The 18,730-nt window shown below is 37.8% G+C and overlaps 3 protein-coding genes across 3 annotated transcripts; all 3 read left to right on the forward strand. All coding sequences in view use genetic code 12, as the record gives it.

Moving 5' to 3' along the window:
- Window positions 1-1,344: 1,344 nt before the first annotated feature.
- Window positions 1,345-4,785, forward strand: PVL30_002236 (uncharacterized protein; the record flags this gene model as incomplete). Its single annotated transcript, XM_001527331.1, has 1 exon — window positions 1,345-4,785. One exon carries the CDS (start codon window positions 1,345-1,347, stop codon window positions 4,783-4,785), a length of 3,441 nt encoding a protein of 1,146 aa, XP_001527381.2.
- A 5,465-nt stretch (window positions 4,786-10,250) lies between these two features.
- Window positions 10,251-12,941, forward strand: PMA1 (plasma membrane H+-ATPase; the record flags this gene model as incomplete). The annotated part of the gene is made up of 1 exon (XM_001527332.1): window positions 10,251-12,941. One exon carries the CDS (start codon window positions 10,251-10,253, stop codon window positions 12,939-12,941), a length of 2,691 nt encoding a protein of 896 aa, XP_001527382.1.
- A 2,815-nt stretch (window positions 12,942-15,756) lies between these two features.
- On the forward strand, window positions 15,757-18,474 carry FOX2 (bifunctional hydroxyacyl-CoA dehydrogenase/enoyl-CoA hydratase fox2; the record flags this gene model as incomplete). The annotated part of the gene is made up of 1 exon (XM_001527333.1): window positions 15,757-18,474. One exon carries the CDS (start codon window positions 15,757-15,759, stop codon window positions 18,472-18,474), a length of 2,718 nt encoding a protein of 905 aa, XP_001527383.1.
- Window positions 18,475-18,730: the final 256 nt, after the last annotated feature.

The following is an 18,730-nucleotide window of genomic DNA, read 5'->3' on the forward strand; positions in this document are numbered from 1 at the left end:
TTTTGTTTCATGAGCGATTAGCGTATGGATTATCTAATGTCGAGTTTGAAAAAGTTAGAGTTGAAATTGAAACTGAAGCAGAAAAGAGATAATCAAAATGGTGTTGATTAATCTTTGTATGATTTTTTGCAACAAAACACAATAAAACTAAACTATATTGGTCAACCATAGTATTTTCAAAAAACAAGTAAAAAAAAAATCAGAATTATTATGTAATTGTAAACATTCAAGGCTTACACCAAGATTAGAGTCGAACACTATGCTACTGTTAGAAGCTGATTTGTGGAATTGTTCGATACAATCATAGTCTCAGTTGCAAATTATTCTTCAATCACTTTTTGCTACTAATAAATAGCAGCTTTCTTATGTTGATTACACTCTATATAGTATAAGGAGGAGAATTGACAAGTACATTGTGACACTGATGTAAAATATTATGGGAGGTAATGAACTAAAAACAAAACAAAGAAAAAGAAAAAAAGCCTCCAAAAAACTATACGTGTAAGAAGCCTCTGTTTTTTTTTTGTGTGTGTGTGTGTGTGTGTGTCTGTGAGTGACATAGACCAACAGAGCACTACCCTCTCTTTTCATCATACCTCTCCATCTTTTTTATGACACACACACACACACGCACACACACACATTTTTCTACATTTACGACATTAACTTTTTTGACGACACTGTTTCCCCCCCCCCCAAAAAGAAAAGAAGGGAAAAAGAAAAGGCCCTTGTTTTCGGCGGCTGCGGCTGCATCCTGCATAATGAAGTGGATCTTTGGCTTACCCGAAACATGCAGATCGTAAACACTGTTCATAAACAACTATTTTAAGAAACACTCCAAACACCCATCTCCAAAGCTTTGTATTGCCTCAAGAGGAAAATGATTTGACAAAATAAAGCTCTTTGAGGTATTATTAGATACCCTTCAATTCTAAGTTTATATCCAGAACCACACATCAACATATAAGTAGACATATACATATACTTCTACTTATGTTCATAACTAATTTAAGGGGTACTATTCTATAACGTCTAAATTTAAATAAATCATTTTTCGACAATTTTAAAATAAGTGATACTTTTTCTTTTTTCTTTTTTCTTTTTTTTTGTCCCTTCCTTCTTTGATTGACTATCGCTGATACTACTAATACAACCACCATTACTCATTCTACCTTGTGCAATCCTCAAGTATCATTATTGTTGATTCTTTTCGATTGTTTACTTTCGTTTCTAATTCTTTTGTTCACTTACAAATCCTGTTGAATTCCCTTTAGATTATTACTGAAACAAGGCTTAGAGCTTTCACATAAGACAAAAAAAAACGAAAAAAAAGAAAAGTAGAAAATGTCAAGGAGGCTGCATAAATATACTGAAGAAGAGGATGACTTGATACAAGAGAACGGCGGCTTAATAGAAGAGGATGATGATTTGTTTAACGATGCAAACGAGGACGAAGACTTTCTGCACCTGCCGACGCAGCAACATCAGCAACATCAGCAACAACAACAGGAACAACCTTACTCTTCAATATATCTGGCCAGTAACCCATTTACACCTGGTGCTGCATACCCTTTGGTGAGTCCCTTTGGTGGGTACCAACCATATGGGATTTATACTCAGCAACTGCGGGGTTCATCGTCTCCTTCCAGAGAGCATGGTCATCGTGATGCAACGGGCTCTTCATCTTCTGGAACAGCTTACAGTGACGATTATAAAAAGTTAGATGACTTTGACTATGGTTTTGACAGTGATGACGAAAGCGCAAATATGTTTAGAGACTCCTCGCCACGACGTCAAAAGACTGTTCAGTTTAAATCTGATGACTCAGGAATAAAGTACCCTCCAATTGCATATAACCCAACTGTGAGAACAAACACTTTTGAATTAGGGAGTTTTGGCTCAGTAGGCAATAGCGGTGCTTTTGGTGATTATGACGTAGACGCGGAAAAAAAAGGAAAAAAAAAGGAAGGTGATGATGGAATGGGTGCAGGTATGGAGTATAGAGGACACGGACGCAACAGATCTAATTTGGAGGTTGTATCGGGTGATGATTACATGATAAATCCTTTAGTTGATGCCGCGTATGATGGGGAAGAGGATGAAACAGGAGCAGCTGTTGTTGTTGATGATGATGATGACAGCGATGATATGTTTGATGATGATAGTCTATTCTCATCTGATGATGCTGATCTCATACGTCGTGCCACTACAATGCGGAGAAGAATGACCAAAAAAAGCAGCAAATTTCTCAATGGTGGAGGAACTTTGAAAAAGTCCAAGAGTCGAGGATCAACAATCACTTTTGATGATGAAGAGTTCAAGAAATTAGCTTACACGAAAACAATCAAAAAAGCCAAATTGATCAATGGTAATTATGTGATTGATGCGCCGGCACCAAGAGCCTTACTCGAAAGGTACGGAGATGAGCATACAAGCAAGGCCAGTGAAATGAAATTTATGAGGTACACTGCAGCAACGTGCGGACCATCGAATTATACCAAGCTCAATTACAATTTGCGCCAGGCATTATATGAACCACGTAGAGAGACAGAAATTATGATTTGCATCACCATGTATAATGAAGATGAAAACTTGTTGGCAAGAACATTAAAGGGTGTTTTTGAAAATATTGCCGATTTAACCAAAAGATCCGACTCGACTTGGGGCGACGATTCTTGGAAAAAAGTTGTTGTTTGTATCGTTGCCGATGGAAGATTGCATTTGAACAAGAAAACCAAGGTATTGTTGACGGCATTGGGCGTCTACCAGGATGGATATGCCAAATCAAAGATTAACGACAAGTCGGTGAAATCACACATATACGAATACACATCCACAGTTGGTATTGACACAATTACCGATCATCAGGTTAACCTCACAAGGAATAAAACACCTGTACAGTTTTTGTTTTGTCTTAAGGAACATAATGCCAGGAAAATTAACTCTCATCGTTGGTGTTTCCAAGCATTCGCGCCAATTTTGAATCCAAAAGTTATAATGTTACTTGATTGTGGTACTAAACCGTCAAAGGATGCGTTTTTTTACCTCTGGCGATCGTTTAAGGATGAAAATGTTGCTGGAGCATGTGGTGAGATGAGAACATCGTTGGGTCCAGGAAAAAAACTTTTGGCTAACCCGTTGGTTGCAGCACAAAACTTTGAGTATAAGATTTCTAATATATTAGATAAACCGATGGAAAGTGTGTTTGGTTTTATATCAGTGTTGCCCGGTGCCTTTAGTGCCTATAGATATGAGGCATTGCTTAATGTCAATGGTGAGGGGCCATTGGAGAAGTACTTTAAAGGAGAATACTTGCATCAGAATTCACATATTGGTGGAAGTTCAGGAGCAGGAGCAGGAGCAGGAGGAGAAGGAGAAGAAGAAGATGATGAAAGAGAGATTAAGGAGCGTAATTTTGAAGAGGCTGGGATATTTACATCGAATATGTATTTGGCCGAAGATAGAATTCTTTGTTTTGAGTTGGTTGCAAAACGTGGACACAAGTATCGGTTGAGGTATGTTAAAGAAGCCAAGGCAGAGACTGATGTACCAGAACATATTGATGAGTTTGTGCTTCAACGAAGACGTTGGCTTAACGGATCAATGTTTGCTGCTGCGTATGCAGTTTTCCACTGGACCAAGATTTGGCGGTCGAACCATTCTCTATTTAGAAAACTTTTTTTGCAGTTGGAGTTTTATTATCAATTAGTGACGATCCTTGTGTCGTGGTTTTCCCTTGCGTCATTTTTCTTAGTGTTTCGTATTTTGACTGCTAATCTTGGGGCGCTGGACATGAATTTCGATGTGGGTCGTTACTTGGCGGTGATCTTTGAGTGGTTTTATGTTGGGTGTGTTGTTGTTACGTTTGTTTTGGCATTTGGTAATTCACCTCGTGGAACAAGAAAGTTTTATCTTGTGGTGACATACATTTTTGCCATTATGATGGCGTATATGATGTTTTCTGCGATATTTCTTGCTGTGCATACTGCGACATCTATCATTGATGCCCACAAGGATGATTTTAAAGTAACAATGATTTTTACGAACCAAAAGTTTCGTGATTTGGTTGTATCGATGGTGTCTACATATATTCTTTACTTTGTTGGTGCATTTCTTTACGGGCAGCCTAGTTTTATGTTTACGTCCTTTGTTCAGTATGTGTTGTTGTCGCCTACATATATCAATGTGCTAAACATATATTCGTTTTGTAATATCCATGATGTGTCGTGGGGTACTAAAGGTGTTGAGGCTGCCAAGGATTTAGGTGCGGCAAAGTTTATTGGTGCCGATGACGAGAATATCGTTTTGGTTGCACCCGAGGTGAATCACGAGCTCAATGATGTTTACTTGACCAATTTGGAGTCACTAAAGAATTTGAACGCCAAAAATGATGCTGAAGAAGTTGACAAAATCAATGCAAAGAAATTTAAGGATGATTCGTATTACGCGTTTATTAGAACAGTTACGGTGTTGATTTGGATGTTGACCAATGCCATTTTGATTGCTGTGGTGTTGAGGACCATGGGTGTGGATATTATGACAAAGAAACTGAGTACTAATTCCGATGGTTCGATTGCAGGTAATTCAGAGATATTCTTGTCGATTATATTGTGGATCGTTGCTGGTTTGGCGGTGTTTAGGTTCTGTGGGTGTGTATTGTATCTTATTGGATCAATGTACAGGCCATTGAAGTGGAAGATGAGGAGTGGCAAGGAGGGGAAGAAGAGGAACAAAAAGAAATATGATGAAATGGGGGAAGAAGGGGTAAACTATAAACTTGTTTAAGAATGGTTTAGAAGTTAAATGAACATTAATTGCATTAGAAAGATCAAAAGTAGATGAATAATCTTACTCTAAGTAGTGTGTGTGCAATTCAAATTCAAATTCAAATTCAAATTAAATTAAAAAAAAAAAAAATCAGCCAGTCCATTTTAACGTACCGACGATACCCGTTAACGTATAGTTTCCATATGGCGTACATGACACGTCTCGAAACAAAACAAAAAAAAAAATATGAAATAAAACCTGAAGAAAAAAAAAAAAAATAGAAAAGTAATAAAGAAATAAAGAAAGACAAGGAATTTTGATGTTAACCGTGCTTAAAGCCCTAACGTATTTTTATAGATACAAAATAAATCACTCGGATGTAAGACTTTGAAAGGAAACAAAAAAAAAAAAAAGAAAATAAAGGAAAGGAAAAAAAAAAAGAAAATAAAGGAAAGGAAAGGAAAAAAAAAGGACAATAGGCAAAGATGAAAATAGGGCTGAGGATGACGTCAACTAGAAAGCCGAGCTGAAGTAATCCTTTGCATACTTCTTCAACGTGTCTAGACACTATAGAGGAACCGACGAATTTAATGAAAAAGAAAGAAAGGGAAAAAAAAAAAAAAAAAAGAAAAAAGGAGGCAAGAGAAAGATGTTTAATTTTTTTTTTTTTGTTTGTGAGTATGAGTCTCGGTCCGGTGTGTGTTTCTCGGAGCTAAGGGCAAGCTATTCCAGATGAAACGGACACTGCGAACAACGGTTAAACAACCACATCGTTCTATTTCTTTTTATTGTTCGGTGGTAAAGACGGAATTATTAAATCCGAACGGAAGAACTGTGTATGTGTGTGAAAAAAAAAAAGGAAAGAAAAAATTATTTATATTTTTATTGTTATTTGCTTTGAGGCTCATTTGCCGTGCTTACCAAACGAAAAGAGACGATTATTTGATTGGATCTTTCTCTTTATTTAGGCCACTGCACCATCGGGTATAAACCAATACAGTAACAAAAACTAAAACTAAAAAAAACAAGATTTCTCTTCTTTACAGTTTGGTTTTGTGTGTATCAAAGTTGGTACAATTGGAATCAAGATAAGAATGTTTTTGCGAGATTGGGATTGGTCGTGAGACCAGATACTTGTTTCTTTTCTGCTTTTTGTGATTAATGGAGTAAGGTGACATTATGTACAAATAAATCATTTATGGTTGGTGCTTACAAGTTTCAAGGACGCGAGGGTGGGGGGGGAGTGGGAAGGTAAGGGAAGCGCACTGAGGAGAAACAGAACAAAATTGTGCCGCCTTTGTGGATAATTGGTTGGTTTAAGTGGTGGAAAGAGAGAAGTCAAAATTGGAACCCAATCCTCGAATTTCAGAATTTTATTTTTTTTATTTTTTATTTTTTATTCTTTCTTCTTCTTCTCTCATCACCAGACAAGGTCTATCTCCTCAATCACACACACACACACCACCCTCTCTTTCTCTCTCTCTCGTATCTGTATGTATTTGTATGTGTGGTGTGTGGTGTGTGGGGAGGGCTACAAAGACATCTTGGCAATTTAGATGTAGTGGGTGGGTGTACATGTAGAAAAATGAAACTAAAGAAACGGAATACAACCACGTGGCGGTACTATTCTTTTTCTTCATGCTCTCGATGCTCCCTCCCTTCCCAGAACAGTTCCATACTGTAACGTAGAAGCAGATACTTCAACAGTTGCTTTTGGTAGGATAGACAGGGGAGAAGGAGAAGAGCAATGTAAAAGATAAAAAAAAAAGAGAAATCACAAAGGTTTTGGTGCAAGCAATCATCATCTTCTTCTTCTGCTCCTCCCATGTTTCAATCGAATGAATATATTGTTTCAAATAAACGTTTTTTTCTTTAGTTAAAAACATTTATTTTGATATACTTGCGCTGGCACTAAGTAGTGAATATCAACATGTGCTTGCTTAAAGGGAGGCATGTGTTCAATATGTCGACATGCTTTGGTTGCTAATAGCACTCTTCCGCTAAGACTGTATTAATATTATCACCTTATCTCTTGATCCAATACTATACAAATAGTCGAATTGCCGGAGTATCCATGTTTTTATGATTGCAAATCTTACAAATTTTTGGTGCAAAACTTGTTAAAAAAAATAAAAATAAAAAGGAACCAGAAAAAAACAAAACAAAAAGTCGGAATATCAAGACTAAAATTAGAATAAACGATTAGGATTGAGAGAAAAAAAAAGGGAGATTTTAACAAAATATTGAAACAGACTAACCAAACCTCTTGTACTGATATTAATGGTTCTTTTCTCTCTTTTTCTTTCTCTGGTGGGGAATGGAGAAGAAAGAGTCAGAATTAGATTTTGGAGGATATACAATAGTTTTTTTTTTTTGTTTTTTTTTTGGTTTCAGAGACAAAGCCATCTTGGTTTATTAATTTTGTCCATATATATTATATATTTTCTATCTTTGATTGTTCATAATAGATAGACTATTGTTTAACTTGAAACACCTTGTTTTATTGGCGAAAGGAGTACGCAGTATATGAAGTACGTTGTGTGTGTGTGTGTGTGTGTGTGTCTGTGGGTATGTGAGTAAGGGGGAAAAAAGGGCTAAAGGGCTAATGAGATAATGAGATTTTAAGATAATAGGATCAAGGGGAAAGAAGAAGGGAGACGATGGAGGGAGTAGAGTAAGGTGGAGATAATAAGTGAAATGTAGTGCACTCAAGTGCATATACTAGTATATGTACTAGACTACTGTGTAGAACTACTAGTTGTATTACTAGTTGTATTACCAGTTGTATTACCAGTTGTACTGGTTCCATTGGTTAAGCTATTTTTACGAATTAGTTGCTACCACTGCCGTTACTTGCTTGCTGAGGTATTTCAAAAACTGGTTATAGGAATGTCGAACCCAAACCAAACAAAAAAAAATAATAATAATAATGATAAAGAAAGAAACAAAGAAAAATGGATTAGTAGTGCGAGAGGGTAAGAAAAGAGAAACTTGAGGAAGATGATGTGCTTTGGTTATAGGATATGGTGCATCATCACTAGCTACAGCTCTACTTTTTGTGCCCTGAGCTCTTTTTTTCTTTCTTTTTCCTCCTCCTCTTGCTTCCAGGTTGTTTGAAAAATTTATCTTTTAATCAGTCTCTGGGTCAAAGTCTATCCCACCGGTCGGTTCGAATTAAAATATTTTTTTTTAATTTTTTTGGTTCTTTTTACCTTGTTCTGTTGGTACGGATGAGATAAGGCTACGGGGCTAAAAATCAAAAAAAATTAGAGAGAGAGAGAGAGAGAGACGAGAGGAAAATAAAATTTGAGGGCTGGGTGAAGCCATTTGGGTTAAAAAAATAAAGCTGGCTGGGAAGAGAGAGAGAGAGAGAGAGAGAGAGTGTGAGAGGAGAAAATAGACAAAAGACAAAAGACAAAAGACAAGAGACAAGAGACAAAAAGAAAAATAGAAAAGCTGTAGCCAGAAAACACTACCCGCCTCACTTAGTAATCAACCTTCTAAAATAGTCAAAAGTAGAAACATAGTGGGAAGTTGTGAATAAGCGCAGATGAGCAGAAGGAAGCAAAAGAAATAAGAGGGAAAAAGATTAAGGAAGGTTGGAGAATAAAAATGTTTTTTTTCTAATAGTGCTTGGTGGTGCTTGCTATTGAAAGAGCAAAAGAGCAAAAGAGAAGAAGAAAAAGAAAAAGAAAAAGAGGGTGGGATCTAAGACGGTAAAGAGAGGAACAGGATCCTATGTATGATTAACCGGTGAAAAGAACAGACAGAAAGAGAAAAAAATATAGAAAACAAAAAAAGAAAAGTGTGTTCCGAAGAATATCCATATAGATGAAATTTTTTTTTATTTTTTTTTTTTTTAAAAAAAAAAGTGTGGATGTCTTTTTAATGCTCACACAAATGTAGAAGAAGTGGGAGTGGGGGGACCGATGTTTTGGCTGCGGGGGGGGGGGGAGAGAGAGACAAAACAAGAGGAGGGGAAAAGAGTAGGCAGCAGGAACATAGGGAATGTGTGTGTGTATGTGTGTGTGTGTAAAGAAAAGCACAACTAGTATCTAATATAAAGGTTATTCCACTATCTCTTTCTTCCTTTCCAGCCGATCACATTACAAACAAACAAACAAACTAATAAAATAAAATAAAATAAAATGAAATAAAATAAAATTAAGCAAAAGATTGAACTATCCAATCAATTCAAATTTAAATTCAGATAAATTGCAATTTAAATCAGATTGACACTTTGTTGAGATGCATTGTTATGGCAGCTGGCAGCTAGCAGATGGCGGCAACAGGTGGTAGCTTCTGCTCTTCAAAGATTGTTCTCTTCTCTCTTCTCTCTTCTTCTTTCTTCCTCTTTAATTTAATTTATTTTATTTTATTTTAATTTTTCCATTTAGCTGTTTTATAACCGTCCGGAAACAAAACAGTGTGGAAAAAGAATATGGCAGAAGCAATAAGGGCGTGCATTATATGCTAAAAATGTTTTTTTTTTTTGCAAGGACTAATGAACATGAATATGTATATGTGTAAGGAATGAATGAAAAAAAGAAAAAAACCTCATACATACTGCATATAACATATATCAATATTGTGCCATGAGGGATTTTAATTTTTTAATTTTTAATTTTTTAATTTTTAATTTTTCTTTATAATTCTGCCTTACTGAATCTGCAACTGAGAGAGTTACAAAGCTGGAGACAGAGTGGGAGAGAGAGAGACAGACTACATTTAATACTCTGTGCATTTGTGTTTATAATACTTCTTTAAGCAGAAAAGTTAAGCAGTGCACCCACACACACCTACCAACACACCCACACATACATAGAGTAATCTACAAAGCTGCCTGTATCGTCTAGCACGGGAAAGATTGCCGTTTTGACATCAATCAACAAGCTTTTAAATATTTTTTTTTTATTTAATTATTTATTTTAGGTGCAGCTGCACTCTAACAATAATAATTCACTCAAATTGTAACAAAACAGAAGAAAACAAAACAAAACAAAACAGAAAAAAAAAAAAAGAAAAGAAAAAAAGAAACGAAACGAAAACAAAGAACACATCTACAACAGGAAGAGGCCTTTTTCTCCCTCTCTCTCTCAATAAAATTTACTATTATTATTATTTTTATTTTATTTTATTTATTATTATTACTATTACTATACTTCCTACTATCCCATATCCCTCAAACTACTAAATAACTCAACTGCCGAAGCTTTAGAGATTGTCAAACATAAAACCAGTGCCAATTCCCTCTTGCTCGATCAACAATTTAAATTCAGACCTTTTCTTGAAAAAACTTTTTCTCTTCTTTTTTTTTTCTCTTTTTCCTTTTTTCTTTTCTTCTTCCTTATAGTTACTCACTTTCATTTTTCTTTCACAACCTTCACTTCTATCACTTTCACCCTTTACTAGTACTACTACTACCACTACCATCTGTAGAAATCTGAGTTGTTGAAGTCACCAAATTTTTTCTTAAAATAAAAATGAGTGCTACACAACCTACCAACGAAAAGATTGAGAAGAATCAATCTGACGACGAAGATGAAGACATTGACGCTTTAGTCGCTGAGTTGCAATCCAACCCAGGTGCAATTGACGAAGAAGAAGAGGAAGACAATGAAGCTTCCTTCAAAGCCGTCCCAGAAGAACTCTTGCAAACCGACCCAAGAACCGGTTTGACCGACGACGAAGTCCACAAGAGAAGAAAGAGATATGGTTTGAATCAAATGGCTGAGGAAAGTGAAAACTTGGTTGTTAAATTCGCCATGTTCTTTGTTGGTCCAATTCAATTCGTTATGGAGGCCGCTGCCGTCTTGGCTGCCGGTTTGGAAGATTGGGTCGATTTCGGTGTTATCTGTGCTTTGCTTTTGTTGAATGCTTTTGTCGGTTTCATCCAAGAATACCAAGCTGGTTCCATTGTTGATGAATTGAAGAAGACCTTGGCCAACACCGCCTTGGTTGTCCGTAACGGTCAATTGGTTGAAATCCCAGCCAATGAAGTTGTCCCAGGTGACATTTTGCAATTGGAAGACGGTACCGTTATCCCAACCGATGGTAGAATTGTTTCCGAAGACTGTCTTTTGCAAGTTGATCAATCCGCTATCACTGGTGAATCCTTGGCTGTTGACAAGAGACACGGTGACAACTGTTACTCCTCATCCACTGTCAAGACTGGTGAAGCCTTTATGGTTGTTACCGCTACTGGTGACAATACCTTTGTCGGTAGAGCTGCTTCTTTGGTTAACAAGGCTTCTTCAGGTACTGGTCACTTTACCGAAGTCTTGAACGGTATCGGTACTACCTTGTTGGTCTTTGTCATTGTTACCTTGTTGGTTGTCTGGGTTGCTTGTTTCTACAGAACTGTTAGAATTGTCCCAATCTTGAGATACACCTTGGCCATCACCATTATTGGTGTCCCAGTTGGTTTGCCAGCTGTCGTTACCACCACCATGGCTGTCGGTGCTGCTTACTTGGCTAAGAAGCAAGCTATTGTGCAAAAATTGTCTGCTATCGAATCTTTGGCTGGTGTCGAAATCTTGTGTTCTGACAAGACTGGTACTTTGACTAAGAACAAGTTGTCTCTTCACGAACCATACACTGTTGAAGGTGTCGAACCAGATGACTTGATGTTGACTGCTTGTCTTGCTGCTTCAAGAAAGAAGAAGGGTTTGGATGCTATTGACAAGGCCTTTTTGAAATCATTGATTAACTACCCAAGAGCCAAGGCTGCTTTGCCAAAATACAAGGTTATCGAGTTCCAACCATTCGACCCTGTCTCAAAGAAGGTTACCGCTATTGTTGAATCACCAGAAGGTGAAAGAATTATTTGTGTTAAAGGTGCTCCACTTTTCGTCTTGAAGACTGTTGAAGATGACCACCCAATCCCTGAAGATATCCACGAAAACTACCAAAACACCGTTGCTGAATTTGCTTCTAGAGGTTTCAGATCTCTTGGTGTTGCTAGAAAGAGAGGTGAAGGTCACTGGGAAATCTTGGGTATTATGCCATGTATGGATCCTCCAAGAGACGATACCGCTGCTACTGTTAACGAAGCTAGAAGATTGGGTTTGAGAGTCAAGATGTTAACTGGTGATGCCGTTGGTATTGCTAAGGAAACTTGTCGTCAATTGGGTTTGGGTACTAACATTTACGATGCTGACAGATTGGGTCTTTCCGGTGGTGGTGACATGGCTGGTTCCGAGATTGCTGACTTTGTTGAAAATGCCGATGGTTTTGCTGAAGTTTTCCCACAACACAAGTATAACGCTGTTGAGATTTTGCAATCTAGAGGTTACTTGGTTGCCATGACTGGTGACGGTGTTAACGATGCCCCATCATTGAAGAAGGCTGACACTGGTATTGCTGTTGAAGGTGCTACCGATGCCGCTCGTTCTGCTGCTGATATTGTTTTCCTTGCCCCAGGTTTGTCTGCCATTATTGATGCCTTGAAGACCTCGAGACAAATTTTCCACAGAATGTACTCTTATGTTGTTTACCGTATTGCTTTGTCATTGCACTTGGAATTGTTCCTTGGTTTGTGGATTGCTATCTTGAACCACTCCTTGAACATTGACTTGGTTGTGTTTATTGCTATCTTTGCTGATGTTGCCACCTTGGCCATTGCTTACGACAATGCTCCATACGACCCTAAACCAGTTAAGTGGAACACCCCAAGATTGTGGGGTATGTCCATCATTTTGGGAATAATTTTGGCTGTTGGTACCTGGATTACTTTGACCACCATGTTCTTGCCAAAGGGTGGTATCATTCAAAACTTTGGTGGTCTTGACGGTATTTTGTTTTTGCAAATCTCCTTGACTGAGAACTGGTTGATTTTCATCACCAGAGCTCAAGGTCCATTCTGGTCATCAATCCCATCATGGCAATTGTCTGGTGCTGTGTTTATCGTTGATATCATTGCTACTATGTTCACCTTGTTTGGCTGGTGGTCACAAAACTGGACCGATATTGTCACTGTTGTGCGTATCTGGGTCTGGTCATTTGGTGTCTTCTGTGTCATGGGTGGTGCATACTACTTGATGAGTGAATCACAAGCCTTTGACAACTTCTGTAACGGTAAGCCAAGCGCAAAGCACCAAAGAGACTCTAGATCTTTGGAAGATTTCCTTGTCTCCATGCAAAGAGTTTCTACTCAACACGAAAAATCTACTTAGATTTGGAAGTGATGAAATTTTTTATTTTGTTTTTTTCACACGATTATTCCCTTGCATTAATTTTTAATACATCATCAGTGTGTTGATTAGGGCAATGGTTTTCAAAAGGATGTAATTTTATCTTCCCCAATGAATTACATGTTCAAGAGCTATTGTCTTTTGGTTTCTACATTTTTAACCTTTAATCCTCACATTGCATACCCCCTCACAACTCAACCTTTTTTTTCAACACCCCTCGTGAAAACATTTTAAAAAAAAAATTGAAGAATACAAAATCATAGTTCAATCTAATACTTCTTATTCTCGATGAAGAGAATACAATTCCAAAAAAAAAATTTTAATAAAAAACCCCAAAAAAATATTTTATCCACGTTGTTTACAATTTGTTTGTTATAGAGAAAGAGAATCGAGAAGAGAATAAAAGAGTTTCATTCTTCTTTTGTTTCTGAACATTTTTCAGTTTCTTTTTTTATTTTTCTTTCTTTTATTCCTTGCAAGTATAGAAAAAAAAATAATTTGGTTTTCCCCAGACCAAAACAATTGAATTCTAAGATTTTTCCCCAAATTCCATGAATTCAATATTTCCCAATATTTCCCAATATTCCCACACATCCCCCAATCATTATTTAAAATCAACCTGAAGCGATGGAGTAACTATTTTTTTTTATTATCATTATTATGTCATTATTTTTTTTTATAAAAAAATCGAAATCATAGGAGACTATGAATTTTGAAGGTATTATTGGACAATTACATATTTTTATTTTTATTTTTTTTTTCATTTTGTTTTCGTTATATATTCATATATACATTTTGTTTATTAATAGATAATAGTAAATTTTTAAAAAAAAGAAGGATAAGAGGTAGATAGATGAGGCAGTTGTAAGTTTACGCGCTTTCGAAAGTTTTTGGGTATTGGTGAAAATATTCGGGGTTTATGTAGTAGTTTTGTAGCTTTGAGTGGTAAAAGAGGGAAGGAGGGTAGGGTACGGGCTCGTGAGGGTTTGTGGTGGTGCTTTGTGGTGGTGTTTTGTTTAAATAGCAATTAGATCTACTTTGTTGCAAGGTTTGCAAACACTATAGGATGATGATCTGAATCGGTTTTTGGTTTTTGGTTGTTTTGAGTAAGTCACTTCTTCTTCTTTTTAATTTTTTTTTTTTTCCTGTATTCAGACCGAGCTTTACAAAATGTTTAATGAAAATTTACTTTCGCCGAGCGGCAGTAAGTGGTAGAGAAGGAAAATTGGATTTTGAGTTGTAGTGGGTGTGGAAAGCATGGGAAGAAAAAAATTTTTTGATTGGAAGAAACCAGAGAGGTGGGGGGGGGGGGGGGGGGGAAGCAGTGTGAGGGAGAAAGTCAAAGAGGGGAAGGGGAGTCAAAACGCTACCTTGTGCCACAACGGTTTTCTCAATGTAATTTTCTTTCGTCATCCTATGCTCTTGGTTAAGTGAGAAAGAGAGAGAGAGAGAGAAGGAGAGAAGGAGAGGGGTGATACAAACTGAATGTGTTTCCCCACATGATGAAGATGGTGCTAGCGACAATATATAACCGATAGTAACCGCTATGGAGCAGAAAATCTATTAGTCGATATAGTTTACAATGTAAAATGTTATCATTATTGCCGTTGTCATTGCCATTGTAATTGCCGTTGCCATTACTTTCTCTGAGTTGACCATTCATACCTTATGAAACTTCATACATTCACCAGTTATGCTAATTATCTGGTGGACTTTTGCTATAGGCAAAAAGTCTCCAATATTTGTTCCTATAATACCAGTTATTCTTTTTCCACATTTCTTTTTTTTTTATATTTTCAAAATTTTTTTTATTCTTATTTTTTTTTTAATTTGGCATTAGGCATATCCTCGGTCCTTAGCGGACTTAGCCAGCTTCTACACGCACACACGCACACGCACACACGCACACGCACACACGCACACACGCACACACGCACACACGCACACGCACACACGCACACACACTACCATGCGCTAGAGTTGACAACATTATCACAAGCGCAGAAGAAGCAAACGTGAAAAAAAAAGACATTTGATTTCCATTAATTGAGTCAGCCTTGGTCCTCGACAGGAACATATGGTAAGTAAATACCTTTGTTGTTAAATGCCCTTGGTCTGGTGTAACATACGTTCTCTAGTTCTGGTTTTCATTTTTCATTTTTTGTCTTTTCTTTGGGTTTGTCGGTTTGTAGAATTCCCTATTTATTTTGTTCTCTTTTTTTTTTTTTGGGTAATTCTAAGGTGTTCTACAGTAATCCTCTTGTTGTAAATAGGGAAAGTCAACGACCCGAAGAAAAAAAAAAAAAAGACACCACGGTTATTCTATGGTTGTTGTACCCAGTGCCTGTCCCACCCCCGCAAAATTTTATTTTGTTTTATTTTTTTATTTTATTTTTTATTATATTTTTATTTTTTATTTTCTACTTCTATTATCCGTCGCTTGTAAATATGTGTGTGCACAAGTGTAAAACTATAGCTGCTACTCATGCCCATACTCCCCTCTCACCCCTTGCAAATTTCCCCAACCTTGTAATTACGTATACATATATATATATATACCCCCAATCCTCCTTCTCTCTCCCCACATTTTTTTTCACTTTCCTTTTCCTTTTTCTTTTTCTTTTTCTTTTTCTTCTTCTTATATGTCCAATTGATTTTACCTTTGTTTTTTACATTTTCCCCATATTTTTTTTCTTCCTTTATCTCCATTTTATATTAAATCAGTATAGCTTTTTCCATCAATTAGCTATTCATATATACTTACACATACACAAACTATAAATCATATTTAAAAAAGATGGCCCCAATAAGTTTCAAAGATAAGGTCGTCATCATCACCGGTGCCGGTGGTGGTTTGGGTAAATATTACTCGCTCGAATTTGCCAAAAGAGGAGCCAAGGTTGTTGTCAATGACCTTGGTGGTGCCTTGGATGGCCAAGGTGGTAACTCCAAGGCTGCAGATGTCGTTGTTGACGAGATCAAGAAGAATGGAGGAACTGCTGTTGCTGACTACAACAACGTTCTCGACGGTGATAAAATTGTTGAGACCGCTGTAAAGAATTTCGGTACAGTGCACATTGTCATCAACAATGCAGGTATCTTGAGAGACGCCTCCATCAAGAAGATGACCGAGAAGGATTTCAAATTGGTTCTTGATGTCCACTTGAACGGTGCTTATGCCGTGACAAAGGCTGCTTGGCCATATTTCCAAAAGCAAAACTATGGTAGAGTTGTCAATACTTCGTCGCCAGCTGGCCTCTATGGTAACTTTGGCCAAACCAATTACTCGGCTGCTAAATCAGGTTTGATTGGTTTTGCCGAGACTTTGGCCAAGGAGGGTGCCAAGTACAATATCTTGGCCAACACAATTGCTCCTTTGGCCAGATCAAGAATGACCGAGGAGATTTTGCCACCACCAATTTTGGAAAAATTGGGTCCTGAAAAGGTTGCTCCCTTGGTGTTGTACTTGTCCAGTGACCAAGACTCATTAACTGGTTTCACATTTGAAGTTGCTGCTGGATTCTATGCCCAAATCAGATGGGAAAGATCTGGAGGTATCATTGTTAAGCCAGATGAAACTTTTACTGCTGAATTGGTCGCCAAGAGATTTAACGAGGTGCTTGACTTTGATGACTCCAAGAAGCCTGAATTGTTGAAGAATCAGCATCCAAACATGTTGAACGACTATACCTCATTGACCAAGGCTGCAAGAGAATTGCCATCAAATGATCTTAGTGGCGCACCACAAGTGTCATTAAAGGGTAAGGTTGTTTTGATCACTGGTGCCGGTGCTGGTTTGGGTAAAGAGTATGCTAAATGGTTTGCCAAGTACGGTGCCAAGGTTGTTGTTAACGATTTCAAAGATGCCTCCAAGACTGTTGAAGAAATCAAAGCCGCTGGCGGTGAAGCAACTGTTGATCACCACAATGTCGCTACTGAGGCAGATGCCATTATCGAGACTGCGCTCAAGGCTTATGGAACCATTGATGTATTGGTCAACAATGCAGGTATCTTGAGAGACAGGTCTTTTGCCAAGATGTCCAAGGCTGAATGGGACCAAGTCCAAGCTGTTCATTTGTTGGGTACCTTTAACTTGTGTCGTTTGGCATTCCCAATTATGAGCGAGAAGAAGTATGGTAGAATCGTTAACATTACCTCCACTTCAGGTATCTACGGTAACTTTGGCCAAGCCAATTACTCCTCAGCCAAGGCAGCCATTTTGGGATTGTCAAAGACTTTGGCCATTGAAGGTGCAAGAAACAATGTCAAGGTTAACATTGTTGCACCACACGCTGAGACCGCTATGACCTTGACCATCTTTAGAGAAGAGGACAAGAACTTGTACCACGCAGACCAAGTTGCCCCATTGTTGGTGTTTTTGGGATCAGAGAATGTTCCAGTTACTGGTGAGACATTTGAAGCTGGTGGTGGTTGGATTGGTAACACTAGATGGCAGAGAGCCAAGGGTGCTGTATCCAAGGATGCACACACTGAAGTTGAGTTTATTGCCGACCACTTGGATGAAATTGTTGACTTTGACAAGGACACTGAGAATCCAAAATCTACTACTGAATCGTCTATGGCTATCTTGTCTGCCGTTGGTGGCGACGATGATGACGAAGATGAAGAAGAAGAGGATGAAGGTGACGAAGAGGAAGAGGAGGAAGAAGAAGAGGAGGAAGACGATCCAGTATGGAAGTTTGACGATAGAGACGTTATCTTGTACAACATTGCTCTTGGTGCTACCACGAAGCAATTGAAGTATGTTTATGAAAATGACTCTGACTTCCAAGTCATTCCAACATTTGGTCACTTGATTACCTTCAACTCTGGTAAGTCACAAAACTCATTTGCCAAGTACTTGCGTAACTTTAACCCAATGTTTTTGTTGCACGGTGAACACTACATAAAGGTGCACCAATGGCCACCACCAACCGAGGGTGAACTCAAGACGTCATTCCAACCATTGCAAACTACCCAAAAGGGTACCAATGTGGTGATTGTTCACGGATCTCAATCTGTTGACAATAAGACCGGACAACCAGTCTACTCTAATGAAGCTACTTATTTCATCAGAAACTGTCAAGCCGACAACAAGACTTATGGTGACAGAAGAGCATTTGCTACAAACCCATGGCCTGCACCAAAGAGAGAGCCAGATTACCAAGTTGATGTTCCTGTCTCTGAAGACTTGGCTGCCTTGTACAGATTGTCAGGTGACAGAAACCCATTGCACATTGACCCCAACTTTGCCAAGGGTGCCAAATTCCCCAAACCAATTTTGCACGGTATGTGTACCTACGGTTTGAGTGCCAAGGCTTTGATTGACAAATTCGGTATGTTTGATGAGATCAAGGCTAGATTCACTGGTGTTGTTTACCCAGGCGAAACATTGAGAGTTTTGGCATGGAAAGAAGGTGACAATGTTATTTTCCAAACCCATGTTATCGAAAGAGGCACGATTGCTATTAACAATGCCGCAATCAAGTTGATTGGTGACAAACCAAACTTGTAATAAGTTGTGTGCAACGAGACCAGAAGTAGATTTTGTCATAGTGATGTTGGTAGTAGTAGTGTTACTAGAATGATTTGTTACTAAATATTGTTTAAAAAGAAGATTTTCCGTATTAAAGTGTCGTACATATGTAGCTGAATCCACAGCTTTAGAGTTTGGGGTTTGGGGCTCGGGGTTTGGACTTTACAATGTGTGATTTAATTATCATCTTCTTTCCCTTTTTTTTTTCAGTACTTTCTTAATAATTCCTTTCTCT

Source organism: Lodderomyces elongisporus, chromosome 2, assembly GCF_030384665.1.
Source record: "Lodderomyces elongisporus chromosome 2, complete sequence".
Classification (NCBI taxonomy): Eukaryota; Fungi; Ascomycota; class Pichiomycetes; order Serinales; family Debaryomycetaceae; genus Lodderomyces; species Lodderomyces elongisporus.